Source organism: Tachypleus tridentatus, chromosome 2 (assembly GCF_004210375.1).
Source record: "Tachypleus tridentatus isolate NWPU-2018 chromosome 2, ASM421037v1, whole genome shotgun sequence".
Lineage (NCBI taxonomy): Eukaryota > Metazoa > Arthropoda > Merostomata > Xiphosura > Limulidae > Tachypleus > Tachypleus tridentatus.
This window is the reverse complement of record NC_134826.1, coordinates 94,523,380-94,543,124: the sequence shown is the minus strand read 5'-3', so window position 1 is coordinate 94,543,124 and position 19,745 is coordinate 94,523,380. Positions and strand designations below refer to the sequence as shown.

Genomic DNA, 19,745 nt, shown 5'->3' with positions numbered 1-19,745 from the left:
GTTTACTTTATTAAAAACACGTGATATACACAAGTTTCGGAGCCATTTTCTTGTAGGTCAGGTGTTCCCATTTATTTCTAACAGTGGATCTCATAAAGCCGGGTATGGGTTTGTTGAGAAACATCATTTTCCAGATACAGTTTTACTTACTTTTGCGTTATCTGATTATAATGCAGGTCACGAGTGAGGCTTTCGAGGGCATTGTGTGGCCTGCGGGACGTAAAACAAGAACCACTGACCTGGAGATTTATTTCAGTCTCTAAGTATTCAAGTTCAGAGCTCAGCATTAGACATCTTTTGTTTTTCATTAGTATCTAGAACAATGGTTTACAATTATTCTTCAGGCTAGGTCATCTCATGCGGCTTCGGGTCGTCTATTTGGAATAACGGGTGGTAGTGAACGTAATAGTGAAACGCTGTAGAAACTGTGTCAATTTCTACGGGGAATAGACGAGAAAGCGTTAAGCGATAGTTGGCCAGTAGCAGCTTTCGCTGGAGTTGTTGATAATTCAAATTTACTTGTTATTGGTGAAGTAGCAGCTCTCAGAGTGAATATCGCGGACTTAGTTGTCCCAAGGGTTGCGGTAACTATACATTTAATTTTTTTTTTTTCAGAATTGATAACAATCCCATTATCCATCATTCAATACAGTGGTGGTCGCCATATTACAATGATTTGAAATGCTAATCTTCTGTGCGCTAACGTTAGATACTGGAACGTGGCACAGTAGAGTAGAAATTGATCCCGCAGTGTTTAGATTAGGATGTTCATACATATTGCTGTAAGATAGACTGTCGCTAATTCGATCATTGAATGGTGTGTATAGTGTTTCATTAATAGTCCTGGGAAAATGTATATATAGCTGGTTGAACTGGACTGTTATCTATTATTTGTTCTTATAGTCATTGATGTTCGGTGTTAAAGACATAGATGCTCAGATCATGACATCTTAAAAATAACAGTTTTAAACCTTGTAGTGATTTATGTGTCGGTACTATATATATAAACACAGATTTTCAACTTCTGATTGCTTACAACATTCATTTTGTAAGATCTTGTGGTGATTTATGTTTGATATTTATATGTTTAGTTTGTCAGGTCGTGACTTCTTAAGAAATCACTTTTTTAGGTCTTGTAGTGATTTATATATTGATACAATATATGAATAGTTTTTCATCTCGCGACTTCTTGAAGCGTGCAATGTATTAATTGTGATGTTTCGGTGTTTTATACACAGACTTTTAGCTCCTGATTACTTAAGACATTCACTTCCTCAGTTTTTGTAGTGACTGATGTTTCGGTTTTTTATACATATACCTCCAGGTCCTGTACACTTTTGTAACACCATATATATATCCGTATTAATAGGTATATTGCCATGTACATATATTTGTACCACGTCACATCTACTGGTAGACATAGGCAGATTGCCTCTGTTGTCATGTTATTTTACTTTTAGCAAGTCGTCCTACGTTATAACATACTATGATTGTGATTCGTGAAACTTATTTTCAGATATCACAAAATAAGTTAGCCAACATAATTAAACCTAATTTAGAGTTTTCAGTCAAAACAATTTCATAGCCAGGCTTAAGATTAGCATTGTTGGTACCTTATGCACTGATGCATAAGAAAATAAGAATTTAATTTTTACCCCAATAAGTCGTTAGGAACATATAAAGTATGAGTTACAGTAATGTGGTAAAGAGTTAGAACAAAGCCAAGAAATAATTTCAGGCTACTTTCAAAGAAAAATGGAACGTAAATCACAGAAAAAAAATCAAAATTTTATTAATCTTTAACTTAGTACAACAGAAACTCAGTCGAAGTGCTTGAATTCAGCAAACAGTTAATATTTTTTGTGTGTCTACTTCTCTAACAACTGCAGACAGTCTTTCAGGTATTGTTGTAACATATTTGATCAAAATTTCCCTGATACATTCCCATAAAGTTTCTTTGAAAGTAACTTTTGATTTATCAAGTTTTTGATATATTAAATACCAGATCAGCTCAATTGGGTTGAGATTGGGGCTTTATGTGGGCCATTCAATGATTCCAGCAACTTAGTTCTTAGCTAAGTAATTTATACATAGGTTGGATGAATGTTTGGTGTCATTATTATTATTACAATTTTATTTTTTTAGTATTAGAATGCTTTACCAATAATACGCAAACCACTGGATATACCATGACAGATCATTATCTTATGGTACTTGCACTGGTCCATTATTCCATCTATTTCGCAACTATCTCATATCGCCTCAGCAGATCCCTCCCCCAAAAAAATAACAACAACAACATCACATTGTCTCCAACATGATTCATGGTAGGTGGTATGCATTAAGGTAAGTATCTTTTACTTTTTACACTGGCTGTACAACCTACGCTTTGAATAAAATGTTTCGAACTTGGACTTATATATCCACAACACCTTTTTTTCAATCATCACCAGTTCAGTTTTTGTACTTCATAGCAAATTTCAGTCTCTTGACAATACTTGGAGATCGAAGTAAAGATTTTTTATTAACTGTTACGTGAACAAATAGTCCATTCTCGTTGACTTATCTTGATACAATAGATCTGGACACTTTTCTTTCATTTGGTACATGGTTGTGTATCTCATGCTTAAGATCAGTGTCAGTCTTTCTTCTATCCCGAAGGTTGTATAAAGGAAGATACTTAACGTCAGTATTATTGAGTTTAGATGTTCTGTCTCTTCCTTTCCTATTTTCAGTTACTTACTTCTGTTTTTAGGGTGCACTTGAAAGTGTTTGCAGGGCATTTCAAATTTGCAGCGATCTATCGGAGAGTCCAACCATCATCACGTAAAGTTTTTTATGTGAAGTCTCTGCTCTACTGATGATTCTCAACGTTTTTGAGCCATGGCATGACAACAGAATTTAATATACAACGTTATAAACTATTTTTATCAAGGTTTATTTGTGAATTCCTATTAAAGTAATTTATTCTAACATATACTGGTACTATATAGTAACTTATTTCTGTAGAGTTCACGCACTGCATGGAGTACCGTGGCAGTTATTTTAGACCCTAAATTTGATCAGTATGTTCATTCAAGCAGAACCCTTATAATATGACCCTGGTACAAGTATATGGGAATTCTAAAGATCAATAAATATTCTCACCTTGGTTCATTAACTTGTCACCAGGGATCAGTGAAACATTACCATAGTGTTGAAATTTACATTCCGTAATGGCATGAAAGAATTAGTCTCATAAAATGTAAAGAATGATAAAATATTATCTTGTTCTAACACTTTTGTACAGTACTATACATTTGAAATATTGAACAAATAGGTTTGTTAATTGTTTGTGTAGTATTGTTCATTGGGATGACACAATTCTGAGCACAACTCGTGATTTCTTAAAAACAGCAGATACTCAGTGGGCTTCTTTTGGGCATCAGCATACTTATCATTAAATCTCTCATATTAACCTAGACTAGATATAATAATATAACAGTAAATTATATTTACTGCATTAGACAGCTGCCAAAGTCATTAGCAGAACTAGGAAGCTTATTGTATTGCCGTACAAAAGCAAATCAACTTAGTACAATTAGTCCCTCAGAAAAATAAATACAGGCAAAACTCATGAAATTGGACTTATCAATTTCAGATTGTCTACATCCTAAGAGTAAAACTCCCTCTGACTACAGACAAGTGTACTGTTGAGTACTCCATGGGAGGTTCTGGTGAAATTTCACGACTCAGCTAGATCATGAGCATTCCTCACCAAGAGTTGGATGACTTCTTTGTTGATGAAGGACACTCAACACCTCACAAGGTAAGGTTGACAACACCCTTTCATCAGAGTTTTCTAATTCCTAGCTAGCAAAAGTTAATCACCTTAGTACAGTTAGTCCCAATGCATATGTTTTAGGCATTATCTCAATCAACTCCAGCCATCATTAACTATGTATTAATCGAGTGGCTATTGTCATTATCCTGTGACCTAGATATGGGTTAAATCACTCATTTCATTTGTAATATAAATAAAGTAATTCGGCAATCTTTGATTAATTAATGATATTAATTGTAATACTAATAACATTTTATGTTAATTTTTGTTTGACTCGTAAGTTATTAAGGACCCTTTCACAAGTAATATGTTGCATCAATTGGTAAAGAATGTTTTCAAGAATTCCGATGGGGTTATTATATGACCCAGTCAATACTTTTAGTGTTTGCATGGCTTTTGCACGAGCCTACTCAAGAGTTATGTAGCAAATAATTATTCTTCATTGTGCATATATATAATTTTAGTTTTAAACATATGGGAATGGGAATTGTTGTTGTGACTAAAGGAATACAAATATATGCCATTGCTGATGAAATGAGAAAGATACAGTTTTCCATAAACGAAAAGTAGGGGGAGATATTACCTGTATAAGTTACGTGAATAAACAAGACCCCGTCTCTTTGGCTTTATGGAGAATATCACATAAATGACGCTAAGTCATTGTTGTTCCAGTTACTTTTAAACTATTCCAAATATAGTTCATCGTATAACGCCACATGAACCATCCCCTATAACATTATTACTATTACTTTTATCCTGTCTTTATTCCAATACTTTAATACTAATATAAATAAACGCATGAGGCTTCACTTAAGTAACTGTACCGTCATGTAAATGACCAATTCAAATTTCAGACATGACGTAGTACTGTCTTTTTCTTTCTCTTCTTGCATGCTTCATATGGCTCAGCGTTAAAATTGGGTGTTGTGATACTAAAATCTGGTTTCTATACCAGGGAAGGGCGAATACAGATAACCCATTGTAAAACGAATAAAATGAGCTTTCTAGACTCGTGTATGAATATATTTGAATGTTATATTAAAATAATATTGCTTTTTTAAAGTATAAATTTGAAGTACATTGAACTATTTAATCTTCGTATTATAGTGTTCAGATTACTTCTTTACACCCCTAGAAATGTGTGCAATAAAAATTTTTTTGTAGACTAGAGACTCGCAAAAATTTTGTATAACACCCCTTTTGTAAACGTGTGTTTTGTTGCACCCTCCCGTACCCTATTTGAAAATAAAACAATTCTTCAAGTGCCATATAACATAAGGCAAATCGTTTCAGTTTACTCACAAATTCAGTGTAAAGGATGGATAGGGTGAGGAATTCTTGGCTGAATTGTCGACACAGAGCTCGGAGATTCCCAACTACCTAGGGTGAGGTCTATTCTTGGCTGAATTGTCGACACAGAGCTCGGAGATTTCCAACTACCTAGGGTGAAGTATATTTTTGGCTGAATTGTCGACACAGAGCTCGGAGATTCCCAACTACCTAGAGTGAGGTTTATTCTTGGCTGAATTGTCGACACAGAGCTCGGAGATTCCCAACTACCTAGGGTGAGGTCTATTCTTGGCTGAATTGTCGACACAGAGCTCGGAGATTCCCAACTACCAGAAAACGAGATTGCTTTTTAGTTTTGTTTGGTGTTGAAGCAGAAAACTAACTTCCACAAGTGTGTCGATGTGAAAGATAAAATCATGCCCATTACTCTCCTTTACAGGTCAGGGTATTCTTTGTAAACTAACATTCACAAGTTCCCACAAAGGTTTTGAAGAGCTTTTTCACTATGAGCTTTCTTTGAATCATTATTAGCAGATGATAAATTATTCTTACATTAAACGGATGCCAAATACAATCCTGTACTCCCTTCGATTTTTGGAATTGATATGCAAATTGATACTGAAATTCTTCAAGAAGAATAGAAACAATGCTACAAATAAGACTGATATAACTCTATTTCCTCCAAAAATTCACTGAGGCAAGGAAATATTTCACAATTTTATTTCTCAAACTAGCTTTTCCACAAGATTTTATTTTACAAAATGCAGACAGTTTGTCACTCAGCAGCAAAATATTGCTGTTCTGACCTTTCAGTTACAAATTCGCTGAGCTTATCAAAAATGTCAGCTGGATAGTACAGTACTATAAGCCACTTTTCATCCATAAAATGCTCTGCTAGTGTGGGGTTACAGTCTAACGAATAATACAAAATTCCTTTTTCTGCTGCACAGTTCGATTGATCATCTTCCCGCGAGACAACAAGCGCACTTCTATATGCAGTATGAAGCTTTTCATACATGGATTTCATTTCTCCACAAAGAATGGAAAACAGACCACTGTTCATTAAAACTTTTAATTTCACAAAGTTCACAGCATCATGTTGCATTTTGTTTGTACAGGCTGCAGTTTTTCTGAATTTAGTGCCTTTCCGTGTATATTGCAATGTGTAGATGTTGCACTTGGAGAAAGAACACTTACTTTGGTTCTGATACTTTCATGTTTCCCATATATGCAGCTACTTTGCCAGTGCACAATTTAACATAATTAATAAAAGAAAACTGTGTACGGTGAAAAACTCATCAACAAGAGAAAAGATGGCTTCTGATGTAATTTTGCCTTCCAGAATTTGGAAAAATAGAAACCTTTCATACACACACTTCATCATCGTATTTTACAAATATGAGGATCTGAGTTAAATTTCCAACATATATAGTGGTATGGCGAATTTCGGACAGTTGTGGATGTGTCTTATCAGTTGCATTTTTATGTCAGCAGCAGTGACTGTATTATTGGCAAAGTTGTAGACTTGAAGGCCTCACCGTATCTCTCTCTATGTATAATTTCACAATTTTACGGCAGCAAGAAGAGCTAATATCTCTCCTATATTTTGAGGTTTCATGCTTTTTCTAACCGAATAAGATGCTTATAAAAAAACTTTCAAGGCTTTTGCTTGGATAGTGACCTGATTTTCAAACAAGGTACTTTGCCCTTTCATTTGTTTTACCCATGTGCTCAATTTGCTTGTTTTCCAAGTGCAATGTAAGATTACTTGACTTCTGAGATCATTAACTAAAAACCTATGAACAAATAACGCACTGTGGATGTTCCTGTTTGTTAACACTTATAAATAAAATCAAATTTTAAATGATCCTTAGGTACTTAAGCACTTTAGTTTTGTGTTTGGTGTTTAACTAAAGAATCAGTATGAAACCGGGAAGGTGTTTGGTCCAGCTATAGGACCATCAGTTTGTAGTTCTCATCATTTCCGTCATTAAAAGATTTTTTTGTTCGTGTATTTTTGAGCTGTCACTGGAAGAAACATTGGATCTTTTTTTTCTGATATGTTAGACACACGTTTCTATGTTTTTGATAGACTGTATGTATTTTTAGCAAAGCCACATTGGGCTATTTTCTGTGGCCACAGATAGGAACTGAACATGCGATTCTTAGTGTTGTAATTCTGCATTATAAATTAACTCTCTTTCAATATTAAACATACATGATCCATTCTCTCTAAACTACTTAGTGTTTCGAATGTAATTTAAACTATACAATTATCATGTTTTATCCAAATTTATTAAAACACCCACAGTATTTGTTTTATATACTAAACAACATAAAATCCATTTTAAATTGTTTCGCAGTCTCTAAAGATGATATTAATTTGAACTTATTGAGTACATATTTAAAAAAGTGTCTTCTTTATATTCTTGATGACGTTAATCGTAACTTTTGTAGTTGGACTGTAAGTTATGATAACGAGTATCGTATTGCATGACTTCTAATTTTTAGAACCAAAATATAAAGCAGGCAAAACTTATTGACGCAGTCATCTGTATTATTCCTGTCCAAAGAAACTGTTTTAATTCATGGAGTCTGAATTTACGTTTGTAATTATTATTCAAAATTTGAATAACCCTTTTATCTAAAGCGAAAGGAATATTTATTTTAATATGTATAGGAATGTGAATAGGTTGTGCCTCATAAATGTCCATATACTAGTGGAGCCTGGCGTGGCCCAGCGTGTTAAGGCGTGCAACTCGTAATCCGAGGGTCGCGGGTTCGCATCCCCGTCGCGCCAAACATGCTCGCCCTTTCAGCCGTAGAGGCGTGATAATGTGACGGTCAATCCCACTATTCGTTGGTAAAAGAGTAGCCCAAGAGTTGGCGGTGGGTGGTGATGACTAGCTGCCTTCCCTCTAGTTTTACACTGCTAAATTAGGGATGGCTAGCACACATAGCCCTCGAGTAGCTTTGTGCGAAATTAAAAAAAAACAAGCAAACAAACAATATACTAGTGAGGCATTAGTCTACACGAAAATGCTAGTCTCCACAGCTTCAGGTTCCATATTTGTATAAAAAACCTATGACAGATACAAACCAAAAAACCTAAAGAACAATAGAAGCTAAATATGATAGCTAAATGTTCCTAATGGGTCAATAATGTCACAAGTACATACATATGTTTGAGTGGAAAACCTCCAGAAAAATAACATTCGTATGTATGTTTTGTAATGTGTGATTAAATTAATTAATATAAACGATGCGAAATAGTGATGAATACAAGTTAATTGATTTGGGGCAACTTTTTCGAAAATTTACCTCACTCACTAAATAATTGTGTGTGCCATCTTACACCACTAGAATCTGGGTTTATATACTCATGGTGGGCAGAGCACAAATCGCCTATTGCATAGCTTTATCATTAATTACGAACAAAGCTTATGAAGTTTAGGAAGTGTATAAAATTTGATATTTTAACTTAAAATCATTAAAACTTCTTGTCTATCAAATTTGAACGAAATTACCTTTAAATCACAATCTTGTCAGATATTTGACAGATAGTTGTACCTGAGATTTCTTAACTATTTCATTGTAAAAGGCTGTCATCCAAATTACTAATGTGTTTCGTTTATCGGCCTTACTAATTATGTAATATTTGTTCACAGGAGAGTGGATGGTATTCGTCTTTTGTGTTTATTCCAAAACTACAAATTGTCATTATTCTTAATTATAAACCATTGACTAAAAAAGAGAGAAAACAGTCATCAGCACCCTGTAACCAACCATACATGCTAATGGATTGTGTGTTATTCTTATAATGCAGTCATAGCGTAAATTTGGGGAGGGGGTATTTAACTGTATTATGCGGATATAAACCTAGCTAGCCAACTTTGAAATCCAGAGTAACATTTTAAGCTGAACCAGCGTCCCTGGTTGTGTGTCTTTCTTAGAGCAAAGCCACTTCGGGTTATCTACTGTGTCCACCGTGGGGAATTGAACCCCTCATTTCAGCATTGTAAATCCGGAGATTTACCGTTGTCCAAGTGGGGAACTCCTTGGTTGTATTTCTGATGGAGTCTCTTTATACGATACCTTTATCACAACTTATATTCCAACTGCGAGAGATGATAGTACTATCAGCATTGCGGTGGAAAATAATTTGAAATATGTTTTTATCAAACTGAAAATAATATTAACTTTTAGACACTCTAAAAATTTAAAACGTATTTTAGCTACAATGAGAACTGTTTGATAAACAAGAAATATTTCTCAAATATTTGGATAAAATATATCGATTGTGTTGTTTGAGTTATATTCACAACACTAAAGTAATTACAGAGAAAACTGAATCAGTTATTTTAAAACTGATAGACATTTCATTTGTAATTTTTATAATTATACTTATGGTTTAACTTGTGCGTTGAATGGTCAAATGTATGCGTGTCTTACTCAAAGGTTTACGCAGAGAATAAGTGAATATAAACATGACGTAAAAAACAAAGATAACAGTCCTGTCTCTTGTTCTAAACATTTATGTTATGGTTTAATGAGTAAGTACGTTGTTTAAAAGACAAATATTTATATTGTACATATTTTTAGGAGTGCAAAGATATAAAATGATTATCACGTTATATCAAAACGTTTTCTAGCTTTACTATATCGCATAAGTTCCTGTCGCGGCGTTCTGTGGTGCTCTCTTTGATGACCATGAATTTCGAAAAGAGTCCTGTAGCTTCCATTACAAAAGGCACCGTGGTAAGGCTGTCATATCCAAATCATACTACTCCTCTTTGAATGCTTTCCATTACTCTTGTAATGTTCGAGGATGATAGTTTTCCGCTGTTCTTACGGAAATCAACAGGTACTGCATCCAGCAACTTGATCAGTATATCTTCATAAGGAATACTATGAATATCTATACAATTCTACATGGGCTTTAGGTATGCAATGGTTGAACAGGATTTATAGCAGGAATTGTTATCTTATGGATCCTTAACCTGTTGCTCTCATTTCCAGACGAATATTCTTCTTGAATAAGTTGCTTGTTGCCTAGGGCACGTAGATGAATTTTGCCACTGACTTTTGTGTTCTTATTTTCTGAGCTACTACAAAATGCCAAAAAATTCTTACCACAACTGTAATATTTCTTTATTTTCTAATACCTTTAACTTACGTGGGGTATATTTTTATCATCTGAAGTGTGATCAGTTTTCAGTGCCATCACACAACCTAAACATGACAGGCTATGAGAAAATGTACTTTGGATGCAGGCCGTTCCACTGTGACTTCATATTTGTGCTAACAGTTATTTATGGTAAAACATCACGTACAATCATGATGATGGAACGTTGAGTAGGTCTTAGCAAACATGTATTTATTTTGAATATCTTTGTTAACCAATCACCTTTTTTTTTATGCAACGCACATATTATTTTGTAACAATAACGTCATTGAATATTTTATTTTTTTAAAGTATAATTTAAGCCTCCTTGATAAACTTTACCATAATCGCAGTCATAGTATACACAAACACACACAAATGTTTTATATATTTATATGCAAATATATTTGCATGTGTGTGTGTGTTGGTTACAACGGTTAAATCCATCAAAATCGATCATCCACATTGCACTGTCTCCTTGATGGGTTACCGATAAGTTTATGGACTTCCAAAACTAAAATTCTTGGTTCGGTTCCTCCTGATGTTCGGAAACAACAAATTATCATACCTGTAAATGCACTGAAGTGTGAGATAGAATAAGCATGAAAATTTCCTAAGTTGTGCAAAAGTGCAGTCCACGTTTCTTCAGATATCAGCCATGTATGTTGTGTGTATCCCATAAAAAAGAAAGTGTCCTAAATCAAAGTGCAATATATATAACACCTTTTGTTCATGAGCAATTCCTTATCGTTTATACAGGAATTAGGGAAAAGACAAAAAAGGGTATTATTCGCGAACTTTATTTAGGACTGGCATTTTCTTACACTTATAGCCTCGTTTTTTGAGGAAAAGTTAATCTGTCAATTTAACAGTGCCTTCACAGGCCAGGCACCCAACATTTGGGCTATATGGTAGTCCTTGATATATAACATCATTTCGAAATTAGCTGAAACCGTATTATTAACATTTTCAGATTGAACTAAAAATCCACACAAAGTTTTACGAAAAAAATCGCAGATTTAGTAACTCTCGCAAATTTTGACTCTGATAGTACCCAGTAGTAAACTTCGCCTTTTTGTGGACGCCGATCTTAGAAGACGTACGTGTCTTGTTGGTTTACCATCTTGGTTAAGATCAAATGTAGTGTGTTGTGGCTATTTGTTCTCATTCTCGAGTTTTGTTTTGAGAGTAGATACAAAGGCCATGACCTTGGCTTCAGTGAGATAATTCTCATCACTTTGATCAGTGGTACTTTCCCACTTTCAGTGCAGCTCACTTACAGAAGTGATATATAGATCGTATTATAGGTTATAGATGAAACCCAGACTTTAATTAGTGAAAGTGCCATCCAACTGCTTCAAAAGCTTGTTTTCCAATCGTCGGTCTGTTTCCTTTTTTTGAATGCCATTGACTAACATAGCAGTGCAAGTATAACTTTTCTCTAAATATATTTCTCTTATAGAGCTTGTTGCACATCATTGGCATACGAGAATAGTCTTATATCATCTGATATCTTACAACTGCCGTTTCCAATAAAGTTCATAAGACCATCTGGATCTCCAGAGAAGAATGTGGTGCATAGAACCTTTAATACAGTCGTGGAGAAAACAAGCAATTGATTATTCATATCAAGAGCACTCAAACGTGAAGCTTTCAGTCGAGCTTCTTCATCTGGAAAATTTTGTGTTGCTGTGGATTTGATACTAAAAATTGCCAAATTGAATACACATTATTCCCGCGCAATGTTGAATTATTACAATAACATCTTGATCGTCTTGCTTTCACACATGAGTTCTTTTATGATCTGTGTCGTTTCACGAAATCCAAGGGATCCTCAAAAGACATTTCATCTTCATCACTCATAGAATAATGTAATCAATACTTCCTATTTCTTCTTACTTTGTGCCTTTACTTTGCTCTGTGGCTGTTTCCCACCTGTTTTTCATGTGCCATTTTGACTGGGTCTAAACTGTTGAATCCACACTGACATCTAGAGGATTTCCCATAAGTATAGAGTATAGCACATGCACACTTTGCATTTACAAGCCATTTTCTTCTTTTCCTGTATTAACCTTGCTTTGTCAATAAAGATAAGTACACGTACTTACTGAATTTCGATATTATATCAATGTATGTCTTGTAGTCAGTCGCGAATCCGATTTTACAAAGGATGCTACAATCACCTGTTTTTGTCCAGTCCAGTGTTGGTAAAAGTATTAGCCAATAAACAAACGATCCGAAGTGACTTGAAAAATTAGGTTCTGCAAAACCTGGGTTCCTGGCCCATGAAAAAACTGTTAAGTTACTTCATTGAATTTTAAAATGTTAATTGTATTGCATTCTCGATTTTACTTAGAACCAAAGCTCTGAACAACTTATACCACCCATCACGAAAGGCATTTAATAATTGTTGAGCATTTCAGTCACGCTTAGAGACGCTCAACAGTCACATACGGCAAATCTGTAATTGTGTTTGTTAAGCTACGTCACATTTTGAAATGTGAATAACAGTGTCATTAATTCCTAATACTTTTGTGTTGAATATCCTGCTTGCGAGATGAAATTCGGTATCAACAATATTAATTCCTGTTTTCCTGTCATTACAAAAGTGTTTGTTTTGTTTTGGAATTTCGCACAAAGCTACTCGAGGGCTATCTGTGCTAGCCGTCCCTAATTTAGCAGTGTAAGACTAGAGGGAAGGCAGCTAGTCATCACCACCCACCACCAACTCTTGGGCTACTCTTTTACCAACGAATAGTGGGATTGACCGTCACATTATAACGCCCCCATGGCTGAAAGGGCGAGCATGTTTGGCGCGACTGGGATGCGATCCCGCGACCCGCAGATTACGAAGCGCGCGCCTTAACGCGCTAGGCCATGCCAGGCCAATTCAAACCAAACACGCTTCTTTTATTTATTAGGAAACAGTTCATTCATTAGTGAATAGTGTGTGATTGTTCCGTTAAACTAAACGCCAACTCAGCCATTCACGGAGTTCTGTTATGAATGGTGCTGTAACGTTTTCCAGAACTACGGTGGCGCTTAAGTGATTATATTGTTGCTCGCCGAAAATACAGAGTTGTGAAATAATCAACTGTATATTCATGAGAGTTCACATGAATACTATTTTAAGATGCTTTTTACAGTTAATCATTAACTTGAAATTTGTAAATACATATATATAAAATACATTTATCCGTATAATAATATATCTGCGAGAGCCATTCCTAATTTTGTTAACAAACATTTCATTTGCGTTTACACAGATGATTTATTTAAATCTGTCTTAACCCTGACAGAGGCCTCAGCAGACACCAAACGGTCATCAAATAGTGAAAGCATGACATGTAGTTTTTCATCCATAAAAAGTTTCTAAGATACCTTAAACACTACTTAAACCTACACGAAAAGAATACCGTATTTTCCTTTACTACAATAGAATCCACATATTGCATCATATTGAGTAGTTTAATAATTAAAAAACATGAATCAAAGAACATTTATTTTTTATAAATTACATAATAAATCTAAGCAATAACTTGTGAGATTGATTATGGTATTTTGTTTGCTTTTGTAGAATTCGATGGTTATTAGGAGCTTAGTAGCCAACAAAGTTACGGACCAACAAATAACTGGTGCATAAATATTTTAAATATCTGGTTATTTTGTTGTTTTGAATTAAGCACAAAGCTACACAATGGGCCATGTGCTCTGCCCACCACGGGTATGGAAAGCGGGATTTTAGTGTTGTAAGTCCGCAGACATACCGCTGAGCCATTGGGGGGCGTATCTGGTTAAAGAATCAATATTGACCTCGTCCGTAGTGTTAAAATTCTCTACAAAATATTACATTAAATCATAACGGAGGAACGCAAAGGTAGTGTCCACGTGCAAGAAGGCGTGACTTAGCCTGCACGCTATTCTTAATTTTGATAAATTATTTCGTCTGAAGACTAAACAGTTGGAAGGCCTTTCATTAATAGTTCACTAAGAAGTTATTGTTTTCTTATTAGAATATGCGTCATCTACAACTGTAGTGATATACGGATTGAAATATGCACTCGATAATGTGTTATTATTTTATTTTACCAAACAGTGGTGCTGCTTGATAATATTTGACTTTTGGAAAGCCTTTGACTATAAATCTCCTTCAAAAAATTTTGCTCATATGCATGAACAAAATCGCTAGTGAACATTTAATTTTGTTTTGTAACAAAACTGGTGTAATATTACGAAGTCTAACGCTTGCATTTTGTTTTTGTCTCTCCTTTTAAAAAGCTTGAGCCAAATACTAAAATCGACAGATGAGTACAGTGAAGACACTGAACAAATTTAAAGCTGTGCATTCTATTTAAATGTGCTGACGTTAACATGAACATGAAACCCACAAAAGTCACATATAACTGTCGTGAAATAATGTTTTTGTCGAAGAGCCGGTTCTTAACCGTTTTGACTAATTAATACCACTAATAACTGTGTTTTTTAAAGTGTTTTCTGTCGTCCAAGGTCGAATATTATATCTGGAAAAAATACATACGTGTATGTATAGCAAGTACAGGTTTATAGAAATAAACAACAACAAACTGTACTGTGCTTGTGTTCGAAATGCTGTTTAATTATCATAGGATCGAAGTAAACGTTTGTCTACTTAAACAATAAAGTAAGTGTCATTAACATCAGTATACATTTCATTATGATGTTATAACCATATTTATCTAATAGCTTCCTTATACCTGTGGTCCATTTTTTTTCTTTTGATAGAGGGGTTATACGATCAGGTAAAGGAGGATCAGAATAGTCACCCGCTAGTACAGCGATAAGTCTACAGATTTCCCCCTCCAAAATCAGCGGTTCGAATCACCCCGGTGGGCTCAGCAGATAGCCTGATGTGGCTTTGTTATAAGAAAACACACATACGGTCAGAATATCTGTTAAATTGAAATTCCTACTAGAGACTGTTAATTATACATTTTTGAATAAACAGCAGAGTTGACATTTGAAGAAGGTTTTCAGAACCGTTACGAAATTGATTTGCTTGCTCACGGTTTTGTTGTGCCAGTTTGGCCAAAATAAAGTATCATAATAGGCTTCCCGTTTGCCATCTATTGTCTCTGCTGTAAATTATGTTGTGATTTATATTATTGTCAGTGTTATTGTGACGTAATAAAGAGTAGGTAGGGCACTCGACACGTAGTTTGCGGGTGGTGAGTTTAGACCTCGTCACCAAACATGCTCGCCTTTACAACTTTGAGGACGTTATGATGGGACGACCTGTCTCACTGTCTGTTGGTAAAAGAGTAGCCCAATGGTTGTCGGTGGGTGGTATTGACTATGGACAGCTAGCGCAGATAGCCCTCATTTACACTATGTAACACAAATTTTGTTCCTGGATACTATGTGTTATTTCTTAATTGCTTACGTTGTAAAAATACAGAAAATGGCCATTATTCCCTTCAAACTTTGCTTTTGTGACCTGGATAATGAAATTTAGAAATTAACCTATTTTTCATCTAAAAACGGCTAAATTTGCACATTTTCATTTACATAAACATATGAATCAAGATTTACGTGTAGTTAATACTAAAGTTATACAAAAATGTTTAGAAGTAAGTAGTTTTCGAGATTTGCGACTGTAATGTAAATCACTTTCACGTATCGGCCCCCAAATATAGTCTTCAATCATGTTTTTGTTATACATTCCTTGGCAGCGGCATTCAAAGTCCAGTATATTTTGGTGGAAGCGCTCAACTTGCTCCTCTAAGTATGCTTCCGTGTTCTCCTTGAATTTTTCATGATGAGCGTCAGAGATATGGACTTTCAGGGACATCCTGCAGCCCATTTTGCCGTAGTTCTTCACCATAGCCTCAACCAATTCCACATAATTTTCGACCTCGTGATTGCCCAAGAAGCCCCGAACCACTGCGACAAAGCTGCCCCAAGCTTTTCTTTATTCCTTCTTACTGAGCTTCTTGGGGAATTCTGTGCACTCCAGGATCTTCTTTATTTGTAGTCCAACGAAGACACCAGCTTTGACCTTTGCCTCAGACAGCTTAGGGAAAAAGTCTCGAAGGTACTTGAAGGCTGCAGACTCCTTATCAATAGCTGTGACAAATTGTTTCATAAGACCCAATTTTATATGCAATGGTGGGAACAACACCTTCTGGAGGTCCACTAGTGGCTCACACGTGATATTGTGCCTCCCCACAGAGAACTAGATTCGTTGTGACCAGTGCTTCCTGTTGTAGTGCACTGCGGTGTTCCTGCTGTCCCAAAGGTAAAGATAACAGGGAAACTTGGTAAAGCCTCCATGGAGACCCATCAGGAATGCCACCATTTTAAAGTCTCCGATAACCTCCCAGCCATACTCATCATACTTCAAAGCTTCTAGCAAGGTCCTGACACTGTTGTATTCCTCATTGAAGCGCAAAAAGATATTTAAATTTTAAAAAGTCTAAAATTTGTATAATATTAAATATTACTATTCAAGCAAGCAAAAATTGTCCATCTTACCTTCTAGAGTTTTTTTTACAATGCTGGTAGGTAAAATGAGGTGCCCAGAGTTTGTCTTGGTCCCCGACAGGCCTGCCGAAATATGCCTTGTAGGCTTCACACATTTTAGCATATGCTGTCACAGAGTACTTTTTCGTTCTTGTCTTGATAAATTAGCCACATACATAGCAGAATGCGTCTGGATAACGCTTGCAGCTTGTTCATGCCATCTCTGATAAAATCAGATGGGTCAATGTGTTCACTTAGGCAGCTAGAACTAAATTGAAATGGTGAGTAGTGAGCCCCTGTATATATATTACTATGGAAAGTTCTAGAAGATTCTAAAAGGTTTTTGAAAATTCTCTTAAGTTCTACAATATTCTAGAAAATTCTTGTAAGTTCGAGAAAATTCTCTATCAGCTACTCAGCACTGAATCTACCTGGAATGTTCTGGAAAATGTGTAAATTTGGAAATTTCATTACCCAGGTTACAAAAGCAAAGTTTGAAGAGAAAAATAGGTCTTTTCCATTTACTTTAGGTATAAGCTATTAGGAAATAACGCTTTCTGCCCAGGAACAAGAAAAAGTAAAACTTTTTTTACATACTGTTATTTGTGCAAAATTCAAAGCAAACCAAACCGAATAAATACAACTTACTATAAGTACTCAATAGAGTGTAACACAGTTCTCATTGTTGGAACGAGTGTCAGTTTTGTTTTACTTATTAACAAACTCAAGTGCATTAGAGAAACATTTCCTGAAAGAAACTTCGCTGACTGCTTAGACTCAATGCAGACACTTTAAAGCGACATTCTCATAAATTTTCCATGTTATTTATACGAACCGTTAGTAAAGTGGTTTTTAAATTGTTCATACTACTAGTTTCATAAAAAGTTAGTGTTAATTCTTGAATTTAAAGTTTTAAACCTTAAATATGCTTTCCTAGGAAGATTTTTATGATGCACTCAAAAATGTCGTATCTTGGTGTGAACCATCCAAGTGATGTTTTAGGGGGCAATGGACAGAAGCTCTGGCTAAAGTGGAATTCACATATTATGAAATGGCCTAAATTATATGTACACAGAGAAAGTTTACGTGCTCTTAATGGATTTAATGTGATTGGCTGACAAATCTTTGTAGGAAAATTTTATGATATCACTTACGATTTGGACTGAAATTGCCAAATGTTAATAGTTCACTACCAGAATAGGTGATTGAAATGGTTTAACTGAACATGTCACTCAGAACTAAATTCACTCATAGGACTATAAAACTTAGGTACTTTAAATAATTTCATATGGTCTACCATATCTGCCTTGTAACTTACTGCACTCCCTTGTTGTTGATTTGCATGTTTTGTTTTTTGTTTTTGTTTAATTTCACGCTAAGCTACTCGAGGGCTATCTGCGCTAGCCGTCCCTAATTTTGCAGTGTAAGACTAGAGGGAAGGCAGCTAGTCATCACCACCCACCGCCAACTCTTTGGCTACTCTTTTACCAACGAATAATGGGATTGACCGTCACATTATAACGTCCCCACGGCTGAAAAGGCGAGCATGTTTGGCGCGACAGGGATGCGAACCCGCGACCCTCAGATTACGAGTCGCACGCCTTAACCCACCTGGCCATGCCGGGCCACCTTGCATGTTTTAGGAACTGCTCTCCAAGTTTGAATTTGTGGCGCAGGGTTAAATTCTCATGCATGTTCATTTTCATGAGCGTGATGGAGTTACGAGACGTGCCAACGTTCAGTGATGATGATCGAACGAGAATCGACGTTTTCAACGTGGTATGAACGATAACAGTGATGATCTGAAATCAGTTTTGTTCTTTCTAATTACAGAGAACTCTTTCCTACGCTACATTGTTGTGTTGGACTATCACAATTGAACAATGTAACACAGCCCAGCTAGGGGAGATGTTACTACAATTATCCCCTATATCCATGCGATGATATTCAATAAAGACAACTTTCCTCTGATTTTCCATTACTTTTATTTTCTCTACACAGGGTCAGGAATGCCCTACGTAGTCAGTGATTGATAGATCACGACTTATTCAGTTCGTCCATTAAGTGATACCTTGTAAGGATATTGGGTGCTCCATTAATATTTGGAAATTAGAACATTACTACCTGTACATTATCGAATTATGATTTGTTCCTTTGATTAAAATAAATAAAGATACTGTTCTCAGTTAGAAGCGGATTAAGAAACAGAAGAGCATGGGGCTAACTTTTACTACCGAGCTTCCTATGATCACCACTAAAAACTACGAAAAGAAAGCTCAACCTAAAGCTATGTTTTACATTTGTAGACAATGTGAAAATATTTCCCTCAAGTTTGCAAGACTCGTCTACAAATTAATGAACAATATGAGATATTTCTTGAATAGGAAAATGGTGTACGTAAAAAATTAGCATTTGGACAACCAAGTCTATAAACAAAAAGATTTTGTTTTGAATTAAGCACAAAGCTACACAATGGGCTACCTGTGCTCTGCACGGTACCACGGTAGCACGGGTATCGACACCTGTCTTCTAGCGGTATGAGTCCGCAGACCTATTGCTGTGCCACTGGGGGAAAACAGAAAGAAAACACATACACAACAATGCATGCAATCACGCACTCACACAAACAAATGCACAAACAGAAACGCTTATAATACACCGATACTCGCATGTTATGTCCAGCAGTCGTAGAAAATCATGTAATCTGTACTTGGTTAAACTACTGTCTTCCTCTGTCTTTTTATAGCAGAGGCATTTATGATTTGTTTGGTGTTAAGGGATTCTAACAAGTCATTTTATATCTTCAAAACTGCTAGTGTATTTAGCACATCTTGGCACATTGTTGATTGAAGTTTGTTCTTTATCATATTTTAGCGTTACGAATGATCTTTCTCCCAAGTAAGTCCTAAAGATTATCGTGATGTTTCGGAAAATTGATTTCAAAGATTGGTCGCATATCATTCTTAGCAT

General features: G+C 35.5%; 1 protein-coding gene across 1 annotated transcript in view; it reads left to right on the top strand.

The window, feature by feature from the left end:
• LOC143244590 (uncharacterized) overlaps positions 1-19,745 on the top strand; it is a 73,617-nt gene that overhangs the window by 20,888 nt on the left and 32,984 nt on the right. The window contains exon 2 of the mRNA XM_076489554.1: positions 3,641-3,808. Within this exon, the coding sequence (XP_076345669.1) occupies positions 3,743-3,808 (66 nt within the window). The 5' untranslated portion in view covers positions 3,641-3,742. The remainder of the gene's footprint in view (positions 1-3,640; positions 3,809-19,745) is intronic.